This window comes from Rhodnius prolixus, unplaced genomic scaffold (assembly GCF_049639745.1).
Source record: "Rhodnius prolixus isolate KJV_2025 unplaced genomic scaffold, Rpr scaffold_9, whole genome shotgun sequence".
NCBI classification, from domain to species: Eukaryota; Metazoa; Arthropoda; class Insecta; order Hemiptera; family Reduviidae; genus Rhodnius; species Rhodnius prolixus.
Window position 1 is genome coordinate 29,041,376 of NW_027411604.1, and position 26,937 is coordinate 29,068,312.

General features: G+C 31.5%; 1 protein-coding gene and 1 long non-coding RNA gene across 2 annotated transcripts in view; one reads left to right on the plus strand and one right to left on the minus strand.

Annotated features, from left to right (window-relative positions):
• Positions 1–26,937, plus strand: part of LOC141453925 (fatty acid synthase-like) — a 36,581-nt gene that overhangs the window by 2,728 nt on the left and 6,916 nt on the right. The window contains exons 4-37 of the mRNA XM_074127549.1: positions 316–486; positions 574–774; positions 2,065–2,303; positions 2,524–2,754; positions 3,329–3,523; positions 3,620–3,751; positions 3,819–4,052; positions 4,891–5,080; positions 5,856–6,085; positions 6,153–6,454; positions 8,315–8,450; positions 9,132–9,245; positions 9,323–9,431; positions 9,509–9,760; positions 10,588–10,755; positions 10,828–10,985; positions 11,066–11,221; positions 12,083–12,328; positions 12,412–12,617; positions 12,729–12,929; positions 13,018–13,090; positions 15,110–15,277; positions 15,441–15,635; positions 15,712–15,910; positions 17,093–17,279; positions 18,126–18,238; positions 18,320–18,431; positions 19,514–19,658; positions 20,567–20,825; positions 20,896–21,179; positions 21,341–21,559; positions 22,126–22,353; positions 23,100–23,249; positions 23,929–23,970. Coding sequence (XP_073983650.1) covers positions 316–486; positions 574–774; positions 2,065–2,303; positions 2,524–2,754; positions 3,329–3,523; positions 3,620–3,751; positions 3,819–4,052; positions 4,891–5,080; positions 5,856–6,085; positions 6,153–6,454; positions 8,315–8,450; positions 9,132–9,245; positions 9,323–9,431; positions 9,509–9,760; positions 10,588–10,755; positions 10,828–10,985; positions 11,066–11,221; positions 12,083–12,328; positions 12,412–12,617; positions 12,729–12,929; positions 13,018–13,090; positions 15,110–15,277; positions 15,441–15,635; positions 15,712–15,910; positions 17,093–17,279; positions 18,126–18,238; positions 18,320–18,431; positions 19,514–19,658; positions 20,567–20,825; positions 20,896–21,179; positions 21,341–21,559; positions 22,126–22,353; positions 23,100–23,249; positions 23,929–23,970 — 6,245 coding nt within the window. The remainder of the gene's footprint in view (positions 1–315; positions 487–573; positions 775–2,064; positions 2,304–2,523; positions 2,755–3,328; positions 3,524–3,619; positions 3,752–3,818; positions 4,053–4,890; positions 5,081–5,855; positions 6,086–6,152; positions 6,455–8,314; positions 8,451–9,131; positions 9,246–9,322; positions 9,432–9,508; positions 9,761–10,587; positions 10,756–10,827; positions 10,986–11,065; positions 11,222–12,082; positions 12,329–12,411; positions 12,618–12,728; positions 12,930–13,017; positions 13,091–15,109; positions 15,278–15,440; positions 15,636–15,711; positions 15,911–17,092; positions 17,280–18,125; positions 18,239–18,319; positions 18,432–19,513; positions 19,659–20,566; positions 20,826–20,895; positions 21,180–21,340; positions 21,560–22,125; positions 22,354–23,099; positions 23,250–23,928; positions 23,971–26,937) is intronic.
• LOC141453927 (uncharacterized) overlaps positions 22,321–26,937 on the minus strand; it is a 41,426-nt gene continuing 36,809 nt past the window's right edge. The window contains exons 3-4 of the long non-coding RNA XR_012458312.1: positions 23,302–23,422; positions 22,321–22,768 (exon numbers count right to left, since the gene is read on the minus strand). This is a non-coding gene — a long non-coding RNA (uncharacterized lncRNA). The remainder of the gene's footprint in view (positions 22,769–23,301; positions 23,423–26,937) is intronic.

Here is a 26,937-nt window from a genome sequence, read left to right on the forward strand (position 1 = left end):
ATTAGGCCACTTGACCTTTTCCGTCGCCAAATCGTCAAAAGAAGTCGCTAATTATATTTGAGGCATTAAAATTAGACAGTATTAGAGGGAGAATAATAAAACTGGACGCATTATAACAAATATTTATTATGTAGGTAGGATTATAGCGTTTTAATCACAGCAATGGTACAAGTATATTCGATTAATTTCAGTCTAAGGAATCTTCAGTTGAGAACGTTTAGACTGTGGTAAAGAAAGCTATTCATGTCAATTCTCTTCATTCTATTCCATAAACGCTTCTCAATTTTCTGTCAAAAAATTCCATTTTATTTATAGGTGTGAATCCATCGTCTTTAACTGGTACTAACACTGCAGTCATAATGTCTTCTAGTATTAGCGAAACTGAATATGAAGTTTTGCATAACTGTAATTCTAGACTTTCATCTATGGTTGGGCAAAGTAGAAATATGCAGGCAAATAGAATATCTTATTTTCTAAATTTTAAAGGTAATCATTATTTTAGTTATTCATGTTTTTAACCTGTAAGAACTTTATTTACAAAAATACAATGCAGACTAAACTTAAAATTTTAAGGGCCTAGTTTGGTATTCAACTCTTCTTGGACTGGGGGAATGCAAGCCCTGCAGGAGGCTTATCAACTAGTATCTTCTGGCCAGGCAACTGCAGCTCTGGCTGGAGCTGGTAACATAATCTTTGGACCGGAAATTTCTTTTCACTTTCAATCAATGGGCAGATTAAATAAGGATGGCAAAACTAAGTCCTTTAGCGAAGATGGTAAAAATAATAATTAAGATTTTGCTGATTTTTTTTTTTTGCAATTTTCTCTAAAACTTTCCTTAAAGTTTGGATATCACCAAAAAACATAGAAGTTGTCAATTTTATTTATACCATTTTGGGGTGGGGGGAAAAATGGCGAGATTGAGACAATAGAAAGATTTTTCTGAAAGGCCCAGGCAATTCTGTTTCTTTAGCAGTATAACTAGTTAATTAAGAAACAATACGGCCTAGTCACAGGGCATTGTTATAAAAAAATAACTTCGTTCTTCATTTTAAGAAATGTGTGCGTTATGATATGATTGTAAACGATTCCTAAAATTTGGCATCTGTAATCTGGAGTTTATCTGGGAATTGAAATTGTGCTTCTTTTCTGGCTTATTTAAATGATACTTTACTAAAGTGATGTTAAGTAAGTGAGATGCTTCATTCTTCGGGACCCAGACTGCCTGAGTGTAACATAAGTTTTTCAGATTAGATTAGAAAGACATAAGATGTCAGTTCTGTTTTGGGAATACTTTTCCTAAGCACCATTCATATCGAAAAATCTAAGAATGTTTTGAGATAGATAACAAGATTGTCAAAATCGGATTTCAAAGAAAATTCAGATTAGAAATTATCATAAAACAGTGTTTTTATTGTATAAACTAAAAACTTTTTATCCTGATTAAAATTTGATAATTATTAGTTACATTTCTTTATCAGATTTTTGAAAATTCTGATAAAAGTTGTATTGGTTACCATTACAGAATTTACGAATCGTTTTTATTTATTTAGCCACATTTACGTCTAGCTAGTGTTGCCATAAAGACTGTGACAATTAAACATAAAAATAAAATCCGCAATTTCAATGGAAAATAGCATAATTAGAGCTGAAGAAAAAGAGGAGCGGGTTCCGCAGTAAATGCCAATGTGCGATAAACCAACACCTAGCCATTTCCTAACGTTGAAAGTTTTACTAATCTAAAAACCTTATTTGCCTAATTGATTAAGAGCTACTAGAACAATTTTTTTTTTTAATTATCTCCTGATTAATGATATTAGAAAAAAGTGAACCTAAAATTTGATAATAAAATCACCACTAACCGTACCACAATTTTTTGCTAAAAAGCTTTTCATTTCTTGACTGAGCTTTTGCTAATTAATTATGGCTGGACAGGAAAAGTCGTTGAAATTATATAATTACCTAAGCTAATCGATTTCATGAGCGATTAACATTGATTTGACGAAATATATGTAAATGGCAAGTAAAATAACAATTTGTGAGATGAACGCTTAAATATGTTACAGCTGATGGTTACACCCGATCAGAAGGATGTGTCGTGTTCTTCTTGCAAAGAGCAGAGGATGCGAAGCGTTCTTATGGAACTATTGTAAACGTTCTTACAAGTAACTATGGTGCCCGAAGTACTTCATTTTCTGATTTTAGTCCAGAGCAATACAAAGATCTATTATTGCGCATCTATAAAGAAGCACATATTGATCCATCAGAAGTTTGCTACATAGAAGCGGATGGCACCGGAATTAAGGTGAACATTTTGTAAGGAGTCTAAGGTTATCTATTTATCAAACCGTTGTATTTTGATAAAAGAACTCAGATCTCAGTCAAAGATTTTGATAAGCCTTTTAAACCCTGTTATACGGCTCTGCATACACCGAGTATTTAATTTTATATTTTATTTTTTTAAAATAAAAACATTGCGCTTTTATTTGTTTAAAGTTTAAGTTACTGGATTTTTTAATTTTCAGAAAATGGATGCTTTAGAATTAAACGCCATTTCAGAAGTGATGTGCAAAAATAGAACCACCCCATTAGCTATAGGTTCTGTTAAAAGTAACGTTGGCCATTCAGAAGTAGCATCTACTTTTATATCAATCATTAAAGTATTGTTTGCATTCAAAACTGGATATATATCACCAAACTTACACTATTTTTCTCCAAATCCTGAAGTACCCGCATTGTTATCTGGTCAAATGAAAGTGAGTATCTGAAATCACTAAGAATATAATAGGTTGTCATAAGAAAATGAAAGGTTTGAATGGATTTTATAAGAAAGAAGTTCATTCATTTTAATTTAACATTTTTCAGCGAAGGAAAACTCGTTATCGGAATTTATGTCTTCTCGATGAAAAATTGTTGACCGTCCTCCCATTAAGAAATTAAATATAAAGAAGTACAATACAATATAATTTAAGTTTTTCCTTTTTTTAGGCCCGCTTTTTCGTCCAGTGCCACTTAATTAAGAGTTTTAAATTAAACAATAAGATGCTTTGAGTAATTCATTATTACACCAATTTGCCATAATTTTCCCAGCAGATCTTTCATTATTAAAATATATATCAGTTTGCCAGGTGAAGAAAAAGACATACCTCCGAGGTGTTTTGAATCAACCACTTCCTTATTCCTAATCTAATTGGGATCGTTTGTAACTCAGTAGTTTGATACTCTAAAACCCATTTCCATTGGGTTTAATTCCTCAAAATGATTTAAATATTATTAAAATTACTCTTTGAATTTATTGATATATTAAATTTTCTGAAATTGTTTAAACAGGTGATCACTGAACCAACTCCTCTCGAGGGAAATACAGTTGGAATAAGTGGTGTAGGAATATCTGGTTCATATAGTCATACGATTATTAAAAGTCCTGAAAGAAAACATTTAAGACAGTTCTCTGCAAATAATGTTCCTTGGCTCTTTGTAATATCAGGAAGAGTAGAACCTGAATTAGTTAAGGCTATTGAAAAGGTATCATTTTGTGCACATATATTGTTAAATAAATATATTTATATGTATATATATTGTTTAAATAAAATTAGATTAATACAGTTTTTATTATTCCAGGTAGAAGCTATGCCTTTTAAAGAGGAGTTCATTGCATTGACTCACAATGTTTTTAAATCTCATATAAAAGGACATTTATATAGAGGATATGCTATACTCAATGAAGGCGACCATAAATTTCATGAAACTAAGGTAATATTTTATTTTCCTTTTTCTCACCTGATTATAATGTGTCTAATGATTTAATAATTGGTTTCAGTTGTACGACGTAGCTGAAAAACGGGCAATTTGGTTTCTATTCTCTGGAATGGGCTCCCAGTGGCCAGGAATGGGTGCTGATCTAATGCGATTACCAACGTTCGCAAGAACTATAAACTTGTGTCATGAAATTCTTCTACCGAAAGGAATTAATTTGTTGAAAATAATTAATTCCAAGGATTCTCATATCTATGACAATGTGTTACATTCATTCATTGGTATCGCAGCCATCCAGGTATTATCATTTATAACATTAAAATTATAAAAGCAGTTGTAAACCACTCATGGAGTGTTTAACATAGGATTTATACCTAGTTGTAATCAAAAAGGAATAATACTGGCAATAAACTCTGGTGTAGAAGCTTGGAACACTGCTGCACTGGTGCGATCTATTGTAAAATGTGTGCAACTTTTTTATTTTTATTTTTCCAGCATCGCACATGATTTATTTGAAAGTTTGTTGTTCAGAGGAATTGATAATTTGACAGAGAGTGCTGCAATGACGCTTACCTTATTTACAAAAATTCTAGAACCTTTTCTTCAAAACCCAACAAGTTAGAACAAGTCGTGCCATTTAAGTCAAACGATAGCCAATCACATTTTATGAACAAGAATAAGAAGAAGAAAATATCGGTCCACTGTTTGCTCAAAACACTTTCAGTAGATAAAATTAAAATTAATACAAAATCTTAAGACCATTCAGTAAAATTCACTCGGTCATATCCAGCATTTTCGTAGCCCCTAAACAAACCGTAATTCGGATCTTCCTGCGGTTTCCTCTTTTTCATTACTCATTGCAATAATGAACGAAAACATTGTTGCCAGTCAAAATGTAGTTATGAACCTCGTGCTAGCATTACGGAAGACTGAGATTGAAATGAGAAAAGAAAGGTTTTGATTACGTTTTACGTTCTCTCTGTTAAAAAGTCTGTTTAAAGTATTGTACGAGAATGGCTCGTAGAATGGCTTTAAGTTTACAACTCTATTTAACTGAAAATTATCCATCAGACAATTGCGCCATCGTTTATAGTTTTATTTATCTTTGCATTAATTATTTATAATTTTTTCAACAGATGGGTTTAGTAGACGTACTTCGAGAAATAGGCATTGAACCTGACGGAATAATTGGACATTCAGTTGGGGAATTAGGTTGTGCATATGCCGATGGATGTTTTACAGCAAAAGAAATGATACTTTCAGCTTTTTCTAGAGGAAAAGCTTCCATTGAAACCCAATTAGTGAAAGGGATGATGGCAGCTGTCGGTGAGTATTTGAAATTTCATTCTAGACAAATTAAAGGGGCCTATCTAGAATTATTTTTTCATCCACAAGTAGGAAGAAAATATTTCACATTCATTTCTTAGTCCAATTACACAACCTCGGATGCTGTTTGCAGATCTGGATGTGGCGTTTTGGGGTGTACTATAATGGGGAAGAATTCTATCAGAAATCAAATTGCAAACTGAAAATTTATTTGATATGAAGATACTAAATATTTAAAATTAGGGTTTTGTGTACGCTGATAATTAATTTATTTTCCATTGGTAAACAAAATAGATATATTTCAAGGATGAAAAAGAGTAGTTTGTCAGTCTAAGGAAGAATGGGAAGAAAGATTATTAAATGCTAGAAAAATCTGATTGGTGAACATCTGAGGCCATTTGCACCTGGAGCTTTTTCTCAGTGCGTTACTGGTCACTGTGCAGTATTTGTTTTGATTTATTATATTTTACTTTCAATTCAATGTGGATGAGAGCTATATCAAGAAATTAAGATCCACTATATCGGCAGACTAATTTATGAGAAAATGTGGATCAGTTGGTTATTTCATTTCTGTATATTACTACGAAGTTCGAGATTTCCCGGCCTTAACTCCATAGCTGCGATAAATAATACATCAGTACCAAACAAGCTTTAGCCATAAATGCTTTCCATAAACTTACATAATCTGCTTTCCTAGCTTCAACAGGCTATCGTCTTAACTGCCACAAGTTGTTCTTACAAATGCACAAAATCTTTGCTTTCTTCTTTTTTTAAGGATTGGGCTACAAACAGATAAAAGATCAATTGCCTCCTTCGATAGAAGTAGCCTGTCATAATTCAGACACTAGTTGTACCTTATCTGGACCAGTTGACGATATGAATGAGTATGTAGCTGGCCTTAAAGAGAAAGGAATATTCGCTAAACTAGTTAACGTATCAAATATTGCCTACCATAGCAGGTATATTAAACCTGCAGCACCTGCTCTACTTAAATATTTACAAGAGGTTAGTATTAAGTGGTTCAGATTGATGAATTCCATTTGTCCTATAAAATAAAATAATAATATTACAGGTCATTCAAAAGCCAAGGAAACGAACAAAACGTTGGATAAGCAGTTCCATTCCTGAATCCTCTTGGGACAGTGATCTAGCAAAGTTCAGTTCAGCTGAATATCACACGAATAATCTGTTAAATTCTGTATTATTTGAAGAAGCATCGGCACATATTCCGGAGAACGCCATAGTTATTGAAATAGCGCCACACGGTCTCCTTCAATCTATTGTCAAAAAGTCACTTCCCAATTGTACCAATATTCCATTGGTTAACAGATTTGAGATTGATACTACTTTACATTTAATTAAGGCTATTGGCAAGTAAGTATATTCTTTCTTATTTTTTTCATTATTTGTTTTATTTGTACGATTAATGTGTGAAAGCTTTTTTTTTTATGGATGCTGCACTACTAGTTCTACAACTATTATCTAAATATTTTCTCTGAAATTCGATTAAGGGCAATTCTGAGGGAGGGGATGGTTGAACTCTCCTTTAATATGTCATTTCAGTGTAACGTATTTATTTCTTATTATCTCTAAATATTAGTAAAGATTATGTTTGTAACAAAAATTTCAAAATTGAAGCAAAAGTAGTTAACTGGATGTTTCCTTTTATCAATTAGATTTTGTTTTTTGTTTCTTCTTTCTATCTTGAACATTTATTTATAATCTTACAGTCATTATTTTTTAATAAATTATATATTCCAAGAAAATTCAGGAACGTAAACTATAGTAAAGGAATAACGTACGTGTCCACCGTAGGTTTTTATCGCTGTTTTAAAAGAGCCTAAATTGTTTCAAATTAGCCATTCGAATTAACAAAAGTTAGGTGTCGTGGACGGAAGCGTCTAGCAAACATACTTTACTGTTAATTTCTTTTTTTAACCATTAAATAAAATCCAAGGCCTAAGACCGGGAATCGAACCCAGTACCACAATAAGGCGCCATTCGAATTATGGCGATATGAAGAGGTTGTCATGTGACTTATTCTAAAGGATTTGTAAAATAGCTTGAATCTTGGTAATGAAAACTAGGCCTATTGCTAAAATTGTTCTTTCAAATCTTTATTGCTTGTTTTGTTTATCAAATACATGTTTAACATTTCGACAACTTAGAGAAAGAGATATAACAATTAGAAAATCGTTTCCCAGAAGGGTCTAAAAAATGTAAGCAATTACCAGACCATGGTTGCCTTTGTAATGTTTACAAGGTTCAATACCAGTAGATAGGTAATAAGCTGCACAGTTTCTAACAATGTTCTCTACTACTATACGTAGTATATTCTTGCAACAAAACTTATTCTCGAACCTCACATTTCATTCCCATAAAGTTTTTCTCATGTGCCTGTCGTGTGCGTACTCCAGTTATGATTTCGTACGGGCTTTGCGTGCAACTGTCCAACAGGTGTCGTAGAGGCGGATAACTTACTTCATTTAATTATCTCATTAAACGCATTAAATAAAATTCAAGGCCGCAACATATCTTAGCTTGGGGATGTGTGGTATCGATGTATGGTATCGATGTGTGGTAACACACTAGGAACCTCAGTCGATAACCATCTTTTACCCACGTGATTAAGCTTTTCTTTATACCTAATTCATTTTTACAGAACTATCCATTTTGATTAGGTTTTTAGAAACTATTTAGTTTCTCTGTTCAGACATACTTTCTGGGATAAATTCTGGGACCTGCCTGATCAGTGGATCGACCGTACTTTTCTCGACGGTGATAAGGTCAATGGCTGTGTGCTTCAAAGTGAATCTAAGCAATTACAGTGACAAAATGTCTTGAGAGTGGAAAATTTTGTCCTTCTTGTACTGGTAAATAGCTCCAGTTGTCTTTCTTTCCAAATCCCCTTGAAGGGACATCATTCTTTGTTGCAAGCATAATTTGTAGATAAAGCGCAGCGCTGTGGTCGGATCACGGTATGGTTAATATTCTCTTCTTGGACTCGGATATAACGAGTAATGGGGTGATGATCAGTCCACTTTATTTGGAACGAAAACATGGATGGGCTTTCTATAAAGATTAGAAAGTGTTATGAGAACGTGTAATTTCTCTCTTAATTAGACTTATTACCAGTTATTCTAAATTTGTAATTTCTAGTTAAATTCTTTAAAATAATGATATACAATACTGGCAATCATCTCAGCTACACATTTATTTATTTTTTTATGTAAGGTTATATTTGGAAGGAATATCTATAAAAATCGACAATTTATATCCAAAGGTTGAGTTTCCAGTGAGCGGTAATCTACCTTACATTGCTCCAATGTTAACATGGGATGGCACCGGATCTTTCCAGAGGATAGAAGGAGTAAGTTCTTTATTTTTATTTAAAAAAAAAAAAATCCTCTTCTCGAAGCAGATTCTTGCAGGATCTGATTAGAGAAGCTAATAATGCTTGTACTTGCGGCGACAGTAGATGTTCGGACCCTCTGCCAAAGATGTGATATACTAGTGTATAAAGACGCCGTTCAATGTAGACTGAAAGAAAAAAGATGTTCTCTATCCTGTTTAATAAATTCGGAGGAAAACGTGGCGAGCGAATGTTAAGCGAATGAGTGAGACTCAGCATTCTCCAAGAAGTTGGAATTGATTCAAAAATGACTGACTTCATTTTGGATACAATTGGATCATTCATCACTTTTTTATTGATGAAAAATAAATTTCCTTCTATTACTTCCGTATCCATTACCTTTATTTATCTGCGGTCATTTTTGTTATTTAAAAATTAAATAAGGGCCAACACACTAACAACTTTAAATAAAGTGATACACTTTTAAATGAAGTTGCGGCCGTTAGAACAATATGAAACTTATAGAAATATTGTCAATTAGATTACGTTAGGCGATAGCAATTTTGTTGTGCGAAACAACAACGAGGTGTTTTTCTGTCTCAGAAAATAGAAACAAATAGCCTTCCCTAATGAACATTTTAGATTCAATTTCTGCCTTCATAATTACGAAAAATTAATTATGTAAAATATTAATTGCAGAGCTTTAAAAAAAAACCTTGCTGGGAATATTACAAGTTGTCAGAAAAACGATTGGAGAAGTACTTAGGCTGCAAAATATTTGATGCAGAAGTAATGCCTTCAGTTTCATTATTGGTAAGTCACATTTTATCTGCCATTACAATCGAGCTTCATTCAAGTAGTCAACACTTTAGATTTCAATCTGTTTTCAGATGCATGCATTGGATATATTTGCTAGAAGTAAGGAATTTTCGAAGAATGGAAATCCTTTATTAATAGAAAATATTCAGTTTAAACAGTCGCTTGAGATTGCAAAATATAGTAAGATAAAATATAAATACCAAATTGATTATCTTTGTTTTTTCTTTTACTAATGTAATGATTTGTATTTTAAATAGAAAACGCAGAAATATTCTTTCACTTACAAAAAGGTTTTGGAGACTTTGAGGTAAATTTCAAGTCACGCATTTTAGCATCTGGTCGAATAAATTCGCTTGAAACCAATCCGGTTTTTGAATTAGAAGAAAATACAATAACAAAACCAACGATTGTATTAAATCAAGTTGAAATTTACAAATATTTTAATGAATTTTCGGTTGAATTTGGTGACAACTTTAAATTAATACAAAATATTTCTTTTTGTGATCCTGGTAATAAACGTTTGTGTATTAATAAATATATTACTAAGTTATAATTTATAATTCAGAATGAGATGTTACAGTGCTTAGGACATTTTAATGAATAGGTAAAGATTCAAGTGTGAAGAGAAATCGATGATAACAAAGAAAAGGATGAGTTGAGGAATAGGTAATATTGATGTAAAACAATCAAGTAAGTTTTCACGGGATAATCTTCATTGCGGCAAAATAGATCTGTTGTGCCTCCTACAGTAGCAAGGCGATACCAATCACCTAGGGAAGAAATAACGCGCTCCTTTAACTCAAATTAAAAAGTTAGCTGTATGTTTGTTGATCCTTTTAACTCTGTTTATTCCCCTGGCCAACGGGAAGCATATAGCGGAGCCAGTGCTGTGCAGGAAGTATATATTCCGATCCTAGCTTGGCTTCTAAGGAAGTACGTGGAACAGGGGGCAAAGATGGTTCGCAAGACCCATTCGAATGAGGTGAGCTAGATTTTGTTCTTAGAATCGCTGTAATTTGAGCACACAAACTCTTCTATAAATTAAGAGTTTTTTTTTTAGGCTGGGATGTCTGAAAAGTCATTTTTCTGACTTTGACTGAAGGAGTAGCTAATCTTTTAGATTCCAAAATCAGTTAGGTACTTGCTGCACAACTTCAAATTTAAATTTAAAAAAGTAATTTTATTAAATGTTCTTGGATATATTTACAATGTCATCAGCGATCTTTACCTAAAATCTAATACTGCCCTCTTTCTGAATTATTAACATAATTTTTTTGTTATTGCTCCTTCCATGTTTGTGAATTAAATTATTTTTTCTTTTTTTATTCATAATTAGATATAATTGCTACTGTGCGCTGGAAGGGACAGTGGGTGGAATTCTTGGATGCCTTACTTATGGTAATATCACTGTTCAATTCATTAAAATATAATGAACTCAAAATTGTTCATTATATAAGGCAGTTATATATTAATAAAACCTATTTTGAATCCTTCAATATTAAAGGTACTTTACACGAATATTTAATGTTGAATACCACACTACCTGTGCTTGTCCTACTTATTATTTATATTTCAGACTTTAAAGTATTTTTTAATATCAACACAAAAATACTTTCTTGTGAAGGATTGACATTGCATTCACCAATATTAAAGCATTGCACCATTACGCATTCTGCGCCAAATCTGATTAAGGAAATTTGTCAATTTATGCCGTATTATAATTCTTCTGCTGAAGTAAGTATTTAGTAAATCTGAGAGGGTACTAACGTAACGTGTGTGATTAATGTAAGTTTTTGTTTTATAAATGTTTTTAGAAATATCAAGGGCAATTTGTTGATTGTTTTCAAATAGTGTTTCACCATATAGAGTGGTTCAAATGTATTACAAAGAGGCTGATCGTAATTCTAATCAAAGAAGATGAAGATTTCAAAAATATGTTATCAACTTATAGTAGTCATAATAATATTAATGTAGGTATTAAGCTTTTTAATTTATCACAATTTTATGTATGAGAACAGACAAAATAAAATACTAAACATAACTAAAAATTCCAAAGACTTTGGTGTTTTTAGAACAATCGGATATTTCTGCTTTTTCCCCCTTAACAAAAATGCTTTATTTTTTTACACCTAGTTATAATTAGGATTATTTATTCTTATTACATATTTAGGAATCTCAATTTTATAAAACGATTCCAAATAAAAAAAGAAGCCTTGTCGAGGTTCTACTAAATCATGCTAAAAGATCATTTTTTTTTTTAATTTTTTTGGCGCATCGACTGCCTTGGTCATTAACGCCTATAATTATTATTATTATTATTATTATTATTATTATTATTTTGTTACTAGCCTTGGAGATTCTAAATCGAAATTAATCTTTTGGGATTCTAACAATTTCTTTTCCTTTTTTCCCCCCACAGTTAATCTTGTCACTCTCTCTTTTACTGCCTCAGTGCACACAACAAAAATATGCACAGGCGTTAAACTTATGTGCGACATCTAACTGCTTAATAAACTTTAATAAGCAGGTTCAACGATTACAAGTTGTTTAAAATTGGGCAAGTAAAGTTAAGTTGTTTATAATAACTTTAAAAAGAATAAGAACCTTTTCAAATTTTATGGGCGCTTAGTGACACAAGACAACCCTCTAAAAAGTTTCATCTTGACATCTTCAATGTGGTCCATTGAAATAGGATGATTAAAAAACGCTATAAAAAAATAAAAAGTTTATGTATCACTTTTTAAACACAAAACAATTATAACTGAGGGATTCTTATGTCACAACAAATAGTTTTTCATTCTGAATCAAAGGGGATTTAAATATTGTTTCAGATTGACTTCATAACATCGCCAACCAAAGATTCAGTTGATGAGCTGCACCTAAATTTAAAAAGCTGGGAGCATTTGTTAATTATTGGTGAACTTCCTCCATACGAATCAGTATTGAATTGTTTAAAGAAGGTAAAAACTGGATTTATCCTTCAGAAAGAAAACAAAAACAAAAATGAAAAATTAAAAGACTTCCTTCCAATATTTCAATTTAAATACAAAGAACAGTTTTGTACGCTTTTTAAAATGGTAAGCTCATTATAACTTTATTTTTTATGATTTTTTTTTATTTGGAATTGTATTTTTACTTGTGTTTTGTTCTCATTTCGCAGATTTATGAAGAAAAATTTGATTTAAATATAATTAAAATTAATACAAGTAACAATTGGAAAGCTAATTTGAAATTATATCTTAAAAATAATGTTTCAAGGATTAAGTCGTCTAATGTTCAATATGTTGTGGGGAAAATAAAGACTTTGTCCACTGTTTACAACATAGTGCAATTTTGTAAAAAGTTAGGAACATCAGAAATGATCAGGTATTTTGGAAATTAAATCATCTCTTTGAATTCAGACAATCCAAGAACTAAATAATTATCTGGATCAAACAAACTTTTCACTTTTCAACCAATATTTTGTTATTTGTTTAGGTTCATCTTTACGGATGATGAGTCTCCTTCATTTTCATTAGATCTTCCATTTTATCAACAACAAATAGCATTAGATTTAATAATGAATATTTCTGTAAGAGGTAGATGGGGTTATTTAAAACTATTATCCCTTCCTAATAAACCACTTATGTATCCAGTAAATACAGAACAAAAACTTATCTTCCCTTTATCATCGATTAAGTAAGTTGTTAAACTTTAAGATCATTTGTTGCACATTGAATTTAACTTATCAATCGTTTACTATAAAACCAGTAATTCTTTTTAACAGGGGCGAGGATGTTAAACTGACTACACTTGGTATAAATTTATCGGAAATTGAAGAAAATTCACAAGAAAACCAGGTAACTTTTTTTGGAGAAGTGATTTAAACTTAATATTTATTTAAATTAAACTGTTTTGTTTTAATTTTTTTAAATAATTATCAAACTTCGATTAACAGTGATTGGATTCAGGTTGGAAGATATATGTATATGCAATTTTTTTTTTAAACGCCAAGCCGTTGGTGCTCAGTCCATTCGGCTTCTGGCAGCCCAATATAATTTAGTCATAATGGCTTTATTGTCGTGAATATTTAGATTCGTGCTGCGTTCGCGATGACATCTATCAAGGCGTGGCAGACTGGTAAGTGCTGATTATCCATTTCCTCCTCTTGCAGGCACAGGGGACACATAGGGCTGTCCACCACCCCAATCCTATGCAAATGTTTTTGGAGGTAGTCATGCCCTGTAGTCATACGAAAGCATGCCACAGCCTCCCCATCAAAATTAGTGCACATCCTACCCACTGGCTCAGCCCCTGCGTTATGGGTCGCCGCTCGGGCGGAACCATCTGTGTAGATATGTAGCCAGTCCCGAGCTGCGTATCGGGAATGTATTGTCTCCAGGGCCAACGCTCTCATTTCCTGCTCGGAAGTTTGATCCTTAAGAAGCGGTTGCATAAGATTTAGCCTTGCCTCCGCCAAGTGTCCATACTGCACGAAGCTGCGCTCAAAAGGTTTTCTGCCTAGATCCAGGCCTCTTGTTTTTTTTTTTTTTTTTTTTTTTTTTTTGGCGCATCAACAGCTGAGGTCATTAGCGCCCGGAGCTTATTCCAGTGCACTGCCGGCCTCCGGACAGTGTTCTCTCGTTACAGACAACACTGTCCATCACCGGACAGTGAGCTGTAAGAAGCAAAAAGGAGGAGCTGTAGGAAGAGAAAATCTAAGGGTCAGCTGCTGGATTCGAACCCGGGACCTCCGCGTGGGAGTCCAGTATGCTAACCTCATAGCTAATCCCTTCCCTCTTGTTGCTATGACTGTATATGTAAAAAATAGAGTTATGCATATTTTTCAGTCGTATTTTACGCCCATCTACCTATTAGGTGTCATGGATGAAGGCAGATAGCAAATACCATACATATACTTAACTACAAATTTAAATGTTTCCATCTTCTTTCTCCATTGTCGCATCTGGTAATCTTTATGAACTCCCTAGGTTTATTCAGTGCACTGGGCGATTGAGTCGCAATGCTCCCTAGTATGTTGTCACTACTTTTATCAGTTTATTGTACTGCTATTCGGCAATTTTTGGCCGGATTTATTGGTCTTGAAGCCCCCGGTGTCTTTTACGAGGTAAGGGGTGGGCGGGGAACAATGGGCATTTTGGATTGCTTGCGTTCCTTCCCCCTCTTGGTGGGACCAATACCTCTTTTATACAATCAATCATCTATAAATTCCTTTTATTAACCATTAAATAAAGTTTAAGTTCTATACCAGGATTCGGACGCAGTGCCAAACATGTACATATATTGTTCGAGATAAATGATGTCCTAAATGGGCGGAATTTAGATTTAATTCTTACTAACTTTATACAGTGCGGAACTGAATCATTACATTGAAATTGCTCTACCCACCTCTTGTCGTACAATTACCTTTGGTCAAATATTCCTGGCAAGATGTTTCAAAAACTAGCCATTTTCCAGGTAATCTAAAAATAAACTCTTTTCCAAACTACCTACAAGTGACTTTAAATTACATTAATCACTAGCAAGAAAGAGAATGCTTAGCGTATAGAAAGGAAAATTTGGTAGCTACTTCAGTTAATTCCAGTTTCCAGTATTTCATAAATTCCAACAAAGCTATCAATCTACTGTCCATTATCTATTTATTATTTGTTTAAAAATAAAGAAAACATTGTTGAAAACCAGGATTTATTTTCGGTTAAGCTATTTGACAATTCATTTCTAAGAAATTATTAAGGAAATTAATTGTTATACATATAAAATGCTGGTTAATGTAAATTTAATTTTCTTATAATTTCTAATATATATATATATATATATATATATATTAGATTTCATCATCTTATGCTTCGGTTTTTCAGCTTGTAATTTTTGATTACTGTGGACTGGATAAATTAGGTCGAGAAGTTTGTGGTATTGGAACCTTATCTCACACCATGAAATTAATCGATGATAAACTCTTATGCTGGCAGAAACCTCAGCATTGGACTAACGAAGAAGCTGTCAGCGTACCTTTATGCTATTTAATTGTAAGTTTCTTTGCTCACAATTATGGTATCAATTCTAAATTCTGATCCATTTTCGGATAGCAAATGATAATGTTGCTCAGCTTCCAATTCAGATATCCTGTTCCACAAACTTTGAATTTTCTTTGGCTGTTGCAAAAAGTTTTATTTTATCTTTGTTTTGCAGGCTTATTCTATATACGAACATGTATATAGTACATGCTCGTATGAACTTGCTTCCAAAAGTACAATACTAGTTCATAGAGCTACTTTGCTTGCCTCTCAAGCAATTATTTATGTAGCTCTGTCAAAAGGAATTGAAGTTTTCGTAACATATACAACTTTGGAAGAGAAAAATCTAATACTTCAGTTTTTTCCTCAAGTAATATATTTGTGCCATTTGCTGTCAATATTATTCAAACTGTTTCATTCATTTCATGATTATTCAATTGTTTTAGATTGACAAGAATAATATATTTCCTCGTAAAAATGGAATATTTGTATCACTTTTATTAAATAAGATTAAAAGAGGTGTTGATGTTGTTATTAATAGTGATGAAGATCGCTTAATGTTGGATTCATCTCTACAATGTATTGCTCGTCATGGGATATTTTTCCAGATGAATAATCATACTATAAATGAAAGTTGCGCAATAGGTAATAGATAAAGAAATTAAAAACATCATTAATTAAATTTGTCTGAAAATAAAATTAATACACTTGGTAAGCCAAATTATTTGTTAAAGAGGGTCAGAAAAGCACTGGCATTATCAAAGTTACTTTTATTACTAATTATTTTTGTCAACAAGCGTAAATTTCTTTATGAGTATATAACTCCTTTTTCTCTGATTTTGATTAAAGTTCATTCCGATCTTCCTTTATATTTTCGCTGTTAAACACATTATATTCTCCTTTAAATTATAAATTGAAGTTATTTTGTGTGGTATTTCAAATAGAAGACGTTCAAATCCTCCACAGAATAGAATTTTACAGATATTTATGGAAGATGTGCAATATAAACAGGATAACGTTGAAGTTAAATTAAACTTACGTTTTTAGTATTATGCAGTTTAAAAATCTTAAAGAGTGAAGTAATATTTTATAATTACAGTGCTAATCTATTTATATTTATTTTCAACTTTATCGCCAATTCATCAATTTATTTAAATTTAATGTCCCAAGAGTGAATATAATATTCTTAAGTCAAAATACGAGAATTACTGGAAATTGAAACGATCTTAAGTCCACCCTCCATGTAAAATAAATATTCGGTTACCATTCTTAAAGTAACCAACCCAAGCCAAATAGAAACGTTCCCTAAATTTATATTTACTATAATACCAAGGTTTTTTTTTATTAATTTTTTAAAGAAAAAATCACACGCGGATTCCAAAAATTTGCGTTTAGCTACTATGAAAACCTATGAGGCTGATAAATGGAAGATTGAAAGATCTTCTCCTTTAGATCCTCTTTGATTATCTCTTTCTTACTCCTCAAAGAAGAAGTATTGCGATTGAGCAGAGTTTAAATTTTCATTTTTTACCAGAAATACTATGGTTCTGACAGAGCGATATCATTGACTAGTCACTCTTTTCACTCTCCGGCGTATTTTAAAATTATAGGGAGGAAGAATTTAATTTCGAAAATTTGATAAAGTCACATTATTTCCTCTTATTACTGGAAGGCAAGTAAAATTTAATTCTCGTGATTTCGCTTTAAGAAGTTCTATTTGTTTGTGAGAAAATCTTTTTTTTCAAAAAATAAAAAGATGAACATTAATTTTACAATCTGTAAAATATTGGTACTTTATTTATAAAAAAAAAATTGTTTTGCTCATAGGAATGAAAGTTTTCTTGAAGGAAATTAGGGTTATTGGAGTATCAGCTGAATCTTTGTTAGATCGGCCCTTCTCTGTAAAAGAAGAACTCCACAGACGAGTACAATTAGACATAAAAGAAGGACATGTTAAACCTTTAAGAACCAACATCTTGCCTTACAATGCTGACAATGTTGATGCAGTTGAAAGGTTAAAATAAGTTTTTCATTTCTTAGTTTTAAGATCTAAGATGGGTATAGCCCACTAATGCAAATTAGCTTAAAAGTAAGGCTGCCGCGCTTGATGCTCAGAATATTATCGACCAGGATTGATTCTTTAATAAAATAGCTGTCTTTAAGACTGGCAATTGGTAGAGGTTAAGGGAAAATGTTCTTCGATGCTGAGGAGATGAAGCAGCCAAGTTGATAGTCACTTATTGATTCTTAAATGGCTACTGCGTGATAACTATGAAGATAAACAACTCTAAGGAAACGAGCAGTAAAGCGATAACGTACATTACAATATCCGATCAAATATGTAGTAGAGTATAAGCAGTGTATAAGCCTGTGTAATTAATTTAAAATGAACAGATTATGAAAGTAGGGTTAAATAAGATATTTTAAATCAGTGCGTTCGGAAAACGAATTTCTAAAGTTTCTCTAATAATTTAATAAAGATTATTGGAGCAAATAAAATACCTAACTCTCAGCTCTCTCAGAGAGTCAGTGAAGTTTTAAAAAACAATCAGGTAATTTACAATGAATAAATGAAAACTGCCAAAACATAGTTTTAGGATGTATGAGCCTAACATAGGGTGAAATTAACTTATCTTCAAAGTATCCAAAGATATATCCTTGAAGTTTGAAATACCATGTTAGCATGACTTTAAAACTGCTTTCCTTCACAATGATTCTACTAAAAGTGTGCACCGACCTGAGGCTGAGAAGTTTAATTTTAGAACTTCTGTGCACTTTACTTATATTGATTTGGAATATTATATATGTAAATGTTTTATTAAAATAATTAATGATCTACTTCTTAATTTTCTAATGACAGAGCTAAAAATGAAAATTCAGCAAAGTTAGTATTTAGTATGTTCTGCAATAAACCAGAAAGTATAAAGAAGGACTTGTTTATATGTTCTGAACGGAAAAGTTACATCATTATCAGTAAGATTCATAAATTTTAATAATGATTATTTTTTAATCATTCTCGTTTAGGTTATTTTTATTTAATTAATTAATTTTTAGGTAATGAATATAAATTTTGGTTGGACTTAGTTGGTTGGTTGTTAAACAGAGGGGCATTAAATGTACATGTATTCAGAGATCTCCAAAACATAACTCAGAGAAATAAGCAGAGGTGAGTGCTTTCTTGTTAATTCTGGCTTTTTAATTTTAATTTGTTAATACTTTTATCAATTAAGCGCATTAAACTTTACAAACGACTCGTAAGCTCACTAAGCGAACAACTACCTAAACGCCTTAAAATCTGATTTTAAAAAAAAGCTCTTTAAAGAAGTTCTACCACCATTCTTCAATCAATTTAGTCAGGATTTAAGTGGGCCCTTAGAATTCATTTTTTATTATATTGTAAAATACATTCAGATAAGTTGTTTTATTTAAGGAGTAGAAATAATAAAGAAATACCGATTCTCTGGTTTAAAATTTACCTAAGTGATACATTTGAAATCGAAAATTTTCTGGACCAGATCATATGGATTATATAAAAAGAAAGTAAAGCGGCAGATCCTAGTTTTAGGCGAGATTCCATTACTTCTTTCTCTCACTTGGGAAGTATTTTTGGTTTTGAGTTTTAAACGAAAATATTTGTTTTGAGTTCTCCTGAATCCAAAAAATTTGTTTTAGAAAATTTTGTGTACGAGTAAAATGTCTGAAATACTTGAACAACGAAAAATTACAGTAAAATTTTACAGGAAAAAAAACATTAGGGGATCCGACTGTAACTTACCGAATAAAATCCAGTAACCAGAAGTACCTCTGTACACTTTTTTTAAATTTCATCTTCATTCGAAATTACCTGCAAATTAATAAATAACTATTATTTGTAAAATTTGTCACAAAAAACATTTTAGGGCACTTTTGAGAGATAAGTGGTAGTTGGCTTTCTTCAAAGTGTAGTGTAATTTATGGTTTTAAAAACTTTATATTATAATTGAGGACTGTTAGCAAAAAGTAAATATGTTTTGTAGTTTGAAAAATTATAATAAGAGAAAATGTAAACCTTAAAAACAAGCATATTTTTCACTACTCTTTTTGATGATGACTTTGACATTCTCATATAACCAATTTTCTTGTCAAGAAAATTTGAGCGCCACCATCAGACTTTACTGTTAATTTCAACATTTTTATGTTCTTGTGTTTATGGTGTTTTCATTTAACAGTTTTTTTTTTTTATTCAAATTACCTTTCTACTTCTTGCAGAATAATGAGCATTTTGAATAAATATCCTTCAGCCAAGATAAGTTTGCATCCAATTTCAAACCCTACTAATTTCTCCGAAATGAAAAAATATTTTGTTACTATTAATTGCATTGCTGAAATTTCTGAAATCTTCATCCTAGGAAAGGTAAAGTAACAATAGAATTTTAAAGCGGTAAAAGGTACACAATAATAATAGCTTATTGTTAGTTAACCAGTTGTTAACTAATAATAATCAAAAATATTAAAATTTATTATTTTATTAATGTCTTTAGCACTAAGGATTCAAGATTGGCGAGGAATCGGTCAAATAAAATAGCCACGCCCTGAAGAAGACAATACATTTGTCGAAACGTTGGCAAAAAGACGAGTTTTTTTTTATTTGACCGATTCCTCGCCAATCTTGAATCCTTAGTTTAACAATAAACAGTCACGAAACCTATATATTCGTATTTAGCACTTTTTTTTTTTTTTTGTAATCCTGCTTAGTAACGTCAAATGCTTGGTATATTTTGGCTCAAACATAGTGTTTACGGTGAAGGCCCCAGTCAAATTGTTTCTATACCCATTATATTTATGTCATCATTTTATTAATGCTGACAATGAAAACTTATGAGGTGCTTATTTTTTTTTTTAAATAAAACCTTTTGTAAATTATATGTACTCGTATATTATTATTTTTTTATAGATTTAGGTCTTGGATGAAATTTTCAATTTATTTTGACTCAAAATTTTTGAGAAAAACAATTCCACTGAACAACTGCATTAAATTTAAAAAGATCATTATCATTTACTTTCAGAAGATTTAATATGTCCATCTTCTCATTTATGTAAGGGACTGATTAGAATGTGTACTATTCTAGGGCGAGTAAAATATCACGCCTCATCCAGCTTGGATTCACCTTATCATCTCTTTTTGGATTCCTTAAAATGTTTAGTGAAATCTTTATGGAGATGGTCTGTTTTTTGCCAGAAACTAATTCTGCTATTATACTATTCTGCATCAATGTTGAAAGTTGAACTACCATTCATAATTGTAACTTAGTATTTTCTTAGGTAAATGAAGAAGAAGTTAATAAAACTGAATCAATTTTAAGACAGTTGAATCGTAATACCAATTTGATTTGTATTGGAAATGGAGGCGAATCTGTCTGTGAACTAAGAAATAAAGACAAGATTCCATCCCTTGCTATTTCTTGTGACCAACAGTTAATGAAGGCGCATGTACTTCTGCCAGAACTCGATAATTTAATTAAGATTTCTAAACACAATAGCGTAATTTTCTTAAAAGAAAACATCATTAATCTAAACAAAGGTATTTTTTTCATCATTGCAAGCTTCTGTTTAGCAAGAAGACTAAATATTATATCTTATTCCATTTACAGAATCTAATGGATATAGTAGTTACTTCTATCAAAGACTTCCGGCAGATATCAAAGAATTGTTGGAATTCAGCAGCAAATCAGTATCTAAAGCTTGCTTTGTAGAAATAATGACATCAAGTCTTCCAAATAAATATAATAGAGAATTATCACCTATATTTGTAATTCCAAGTTTAAGGCCAAACGAATTATCTAATTTAACCGCCAGATTACATTATCCAACTTTTGAAGCGAGATTGCCTAATACTTTTGACGATATAGATAAGATAGCCAAACAGTTATTTGAAGTAAGTCGTTCTTTGTAAACAATTCGTCTTTAATTTAATGTAAAAATACTGTCACGTTAAGGCGTTATGAATGTTTTCTTAGAATAAGTAACAATAATAACTCAACTTTCTGCACTGTCAACTTCATTTCTTCTAATTTTTTCATTTTGGTTTATCTGCAGGATACGAAGCGATTCAAATTAAATGTATTCACCATTGTAGCTAATGATTGGGGCAGCGTTCTTGGATTCAATTTAGCCAAATATTTAGAAAATGATGGAAAACTTGTATTGCTTATTCTGCTGAACGGTTCTCCAGATTCTGTTAGAAACTGGGTTGGATCAGCGCTTCAAATGGGGGAAGATAATATCATTTATAAATACGTTAAGGCTCCGTATAAGGTGAATTATTCATATATCATATGTTTTATTAATATTATTTGTTATTTTTACATTTTATTCACTTCAGTATTTATATGGTTCTATTGATACATTAGCATCTTAATTTCATAACTGATGAGATTATATTTTAGCGGCAGCTTTTTAGGCTTATCGGTACCAGCCATTTTCCAGAATATGTCTGAAGGAGTGCCGTCGTCGTTAATTAGTTTGGAGGTACTTATCGTACCGGTTCTATCGGATGAGAAGAGGTTCGAAAGTGTTCTTCTTTGCGTAGTGTTGCACGCATTTCCGGTTGTTTGAAAGATTATAATCCTTTAAAAGGGTTAAATCCGGTTATGTATGACTGTGATAATGTTATGATTAAAGCGAATGGTAAATTGTACGGTAATGTACTACATTAGCATTGTTTGAGTTTTAGATCTTTTTTTTTTATATAACCATGTTAGACATATAAACAGGACAGTTAAAAAAATGAATTTGATAAACTTAGTGGTTATTATAATAGGAAATAAAATAAGGAGAACCTTAAGGAAGGCGCTCATAATTTGTTAATCTTTTTATTGCAGGTTCAAAATGAATTATTAAAAGAGAATAATTGGCAACAAAAAGTTTGCATTGCCTTACAAAACTATAGCAAAGAAGAAACTGAAAGGGAAGAGCTCAAAAATGCGTTGAACTTACTGAAAAATTCTTTATTATGTGTGATGAAACAAAATTTCTCTGACAAAACGTTTAACGGAAAATGCTTTATTTACCTTCCTAGTGGTCTAGAGGCCAGCTGCAACATTGCAAAGGTATTTCCATTGCTAAAGTCCAATTAAACTTTGATTCTCTTCCTATAAATATGTTCCAATCCCCTCTGCTCCAAAAGCCAATTGCTTCAATTGATCTTTTCTTCATCAGCTCCCAATTTGCATAATATAAAGTAGTTTCAAACAAAATAAATCAAAATTTTAAATAAAAGTTACATATTTTTGTTTTAAATTTAAAATTTTTAAATCACTATCAAATTCGAATATCATTGTCAAATAAACTTTTATTTAGCAATACTCTTCTGCCTCCCTCAACAAATTATTCTTCCTGGTATTCCTGTCCAATACTACTTCACTAAATTTTCCAACCAAATTCCTATATCGGGTCTACATCTGTCTCAACATATTTTCCAGTCCAAATGCGTTGAGTCTTTTTAGACTGCGATCTTAGATGGATCTGGAATATTGTAACTAGATTTTAGAAAATGTTCAGAGATTATTTCCATATTCTTTAGTTGTGAAAAACCTTTGATCAGTTTAAAGATGGAATTTCTGAAGTATTTCCAAAGATTATGTTATAAGAGTAGAAAATGGCAATAGTTCAATGACTATATTTCTTATAGGAAACGTAGCTATTGGTTTGGAAAAGTTCATTTAGTTCAAATGTTGTTTTTTCTTTTACAAAATACGTATTTCATGATTTTTTTAACTGCTTTATATGTATATTTTTTTAAAAAAAAAACATAAACTATTCTGAGAACGAAACTCAATGAATTAAATATTTTTAGAATTGTAAAAGAAAACCTGAAATCATTGTAAAAAATGCTAGTAACCACCAGGAAATGTTAGATGATCAAGAAATTGCAAATGAAATCAGTAGCCTTATTCCTTATGAGTATAAAACTGCAGCGCAAGATCTGGACTGTGAATCATTTGGCGTAAGTATTATTAGAGTTTACCATACTCATTAATGTTTAAAGAATTAAATACCTTTCATTAATATTTCCATTAGTTTCGAAATTGATATTATTCAAGGTCAGAAGTTTTCACTCTTCTGTTGTAAAGGAAGTGGGTTCGGCACTGGGTTTCTTACTTCGGACATCTGAATCAACTAAATTAAAAAAGGTTCTCATTTATCAACAATAGGCACATAATTTAAATTTCAGTTTGAAAGCATTCCAAAAGTGATATTCCCACGATAACTCCCAGATCAAAGCATTGATATGACATTACTTTTTGAAAACCTAAGAAACCCTACTCTGGTATTGGATCGTAAAGCCCGCCTGGCTGAAAAAATTGGCATGAATGTAATAATATATATGTATGTGATCATAAATGAAAATGTGTTATAAAAAAAATAATTTTAATCTAGATAAAGGTCAGAATAAAGAGGAATGATTAAGAAATATTTAATCTTTAAATATTGTAGAAATTAATGAAAATACTTATCCAATGTCCACTCGCTAAATTAAGTAGTTTTAAAAAGCTCGTTGAAAGAAACGTATTATAAATTCAAAGGACTAGCCTAAGGACCTTCCTCGTTTTTCTTTATTTTCCTTGACATTAGAATATATCTAGGAACTCATTGATTTCTGAAGTATAATTTTTCTTTTTCAGCAATATGAACACAAATCCTTGAGAAATTGGCTTTTTGATGAGGTAAGGTAATTTGGAAATAAAAATACATTAATTAGCTCTTAGATACTTTTTCGCTGCACATCATTTTCAATATAACTCCTTAACAAAAACTTACAGTTTTAAAAGTTAAGTATAAGGGTTGATTAAACGCCAAAAGGTACACAAATCAGCAGTTCCCAACATTTCATTAATACTTCATTGATATAATTTAAGTAATTTTACTGCATTAACTTTTCCTTCACATTTTTTAGAATTTATTAGATGTCACAGACCCTTATGCTGGCCATTTTCGTCTACAAAATATTTACTCAAGTAGCACACCATTTAACTTAGATTGACTGTAATATCTATTTATCTATAATAATCAAACTATTAATCACAGGTGAAAAAGAAAACGTTATAAAAAATATAAAAAAAATATGAGGCTAAAAAATTCATAAAATTTTTTAAAAAATGCTTACACCAACATACATCAATGATTTTATTTATTTATTTTTATTTTTAAATAAAAATCATTGGTTTAAGTTCATTCTTCGATTAAAGTAATTGTTATTTTATATAGTAGTCAAACGTTTGTAATAATAAGTAATAAATAATCTGGCTTTATCGCAAATAATATAGTTTTATTCAATTACATTCTCAATCTAGGTATTCATCCCACAATGTTATATATATGTAATATAAAATAAAGAAAATAAAGATATGCATATTTTTAGGGCAGCTAATTATTCCAGTATTTTACCATAAGTAAAATTAGGGGGACTAAATTAAATTACAATTGAGAAATGAGTAAATATTGTTGAATAATCTACTTGTTATTAACTGTATGTTATTTGTGCTCACGAATATTTCGGTAAGACGAATTCAAGACTGAAATATTGTTTTGAATCCTCTGTGATTCAAATTTAAACAGTAGCCGACTCTAACTTAGGCTTTTTCTACTTTAACATGCATGTATATGTGACTACTCAGAATAAAGGGCATATTAAAGATAAATCAGAAGAATAATTTGGAATAGAGTTAAAATAAAGTACCTATTTAATTAGGAAGATATAATATACATTTTATCATAATTGTAACAAAATAATATTATGAATGAACTGGCCAGCATAAGGGTCAGTGACATCTAATAAATTCTAAAAAATGTGAAGGAAAAGTTAATGCAGTAAAATTACTTAAATTATATCAATGAAGTATTAATGAAATGTTGGGAACTGCTGATTTGTGTACCTTTTGGCGTTTAATCAACCCTAATACTTAACTTTTAAAACTGTAAGTTTTTGTTAAGGAGATTTTTGTACCTTTTGGATAGATTTTCCCTTTTGTCTATTTGCAAAGTTACGTCTGCTTTACAGATTTTTTAAAATTTGGAATAAGCTATTCTATCATTATAACCTGATAAGGTGTTAAATCGGAACCGTAACTACCACTGGAGAGATCTTATTAAAGAATGATTATAGTTGCGGTCCCCAAACCATCCTCAATAACAATTTTTTTAAGAAAGCGTTTTGAATAAAATAAGAAGGTATTTGTACGTAAATAGCAAAATTAAACTGCGATTTCAGTACTTCCTTTTAAGAGGAGCAAGAAAAATAAACTACGATTACAGTACTTCTCCCTAAAAGGCAAAGATTTTGAATCGAACGACAATTCATTGCTGTAAATCGGTTCACTCATTGATAATTTTAACGATTGCAGTACTTCCCTTAGTAGGTGTAAGAGCATGATGGCACTTCACAGCCACGTAGAGGAGCTTTAATCACTTTTTCGTGCTAAATTTTATCAAAATCGGACTAAGCGTTATAGAAATATTGGTAATAAAAGTTTTAGAAAGGGCCTTATTTGGGTGGGGCAAAATTCCCTTCTTATGAGGCATAGCGTCGAGACTTTTAAAGTGCAAATCTGTACAAAATTTCAAATGACACTGCATTCATGAAAATCGGTTCACGTGTCGATAATTTGAAACGATTGCTATACTTCCCCTTAACAAGTGTAAGAGTAGATCGTCGCTTTATTGTTACGTAGGGGAGCCCTAACTCTATCATCCTACCAAATTCTATCAAAATCGGGCCAAGATTTACAGTTTTTTTTTTGTTTTTTTTGCGCATTAACAGCTGAGGTTATTAGCGCCCGGAGCTTTTTCCAGTGCACTGCCGGCCTCCGGACAGTGTTCTCTCGTTACAGACAACACTGTCCATCACCGGACAGTGAGCTGTAAGAAGCTCCTAAGAAGAGAAAATCTAAGGGTCAGCTGCTGGATTCGAACCTGGGACCTCCGCGTGGGAGTCCAGTATGCTACCCTCATAGCTAATCCCTTCCCTCATTTACAGAGTTATTAGTAATAATAATTTTAGAGGGGGCCTTACATAAAGAAGGCTAACTCCTCTCCCATTAGATATACAGCGCTGAGACCCCCAAAAGGCACATCTACATAAAATTCGGAATCGAATGACACCTCATTCATGAAAATCGGTTCGCGCGTTTAGGCGCTACGTTGTTTACAAAAAAGGTAACAACAATAACAACAACAACAAGAACATTTTTTGAAAAAGCCGTTTTTGCTCATTTTCGGCAACTTTTTTCTCGAAACCTATTAGATCTGGGTGGTTGCAAAAAAATTATAGTTATAAAAGAGGATTTGCCCTATATTTTAAAGAAAATTTAGCAATTTTATCTTTTATAGAAAAATAGAAAAAAATTGTCAAAGTTGGGTGTTTTTCAATGTTACGCTTTTCCGTGCAGTTTTTGATGGTCAACCCTTATACAACCGCCCTACCGGACAGTTTTAATAATTGAGAAAAACAAAGTGTACAAGAGAACGAAATTCCATACTAATACGTGGTTCACAGTGGGAGATATAGAACGGCCATAATTATACAGAATTTTATGACCCAAAAAATTTTCAACCCTTTATATTTTTTACCTTTTTAGGTCTGTGAACAAAATAACTATAGTTTATAATTGATAAAAACAAAGTGTACAAGAGAT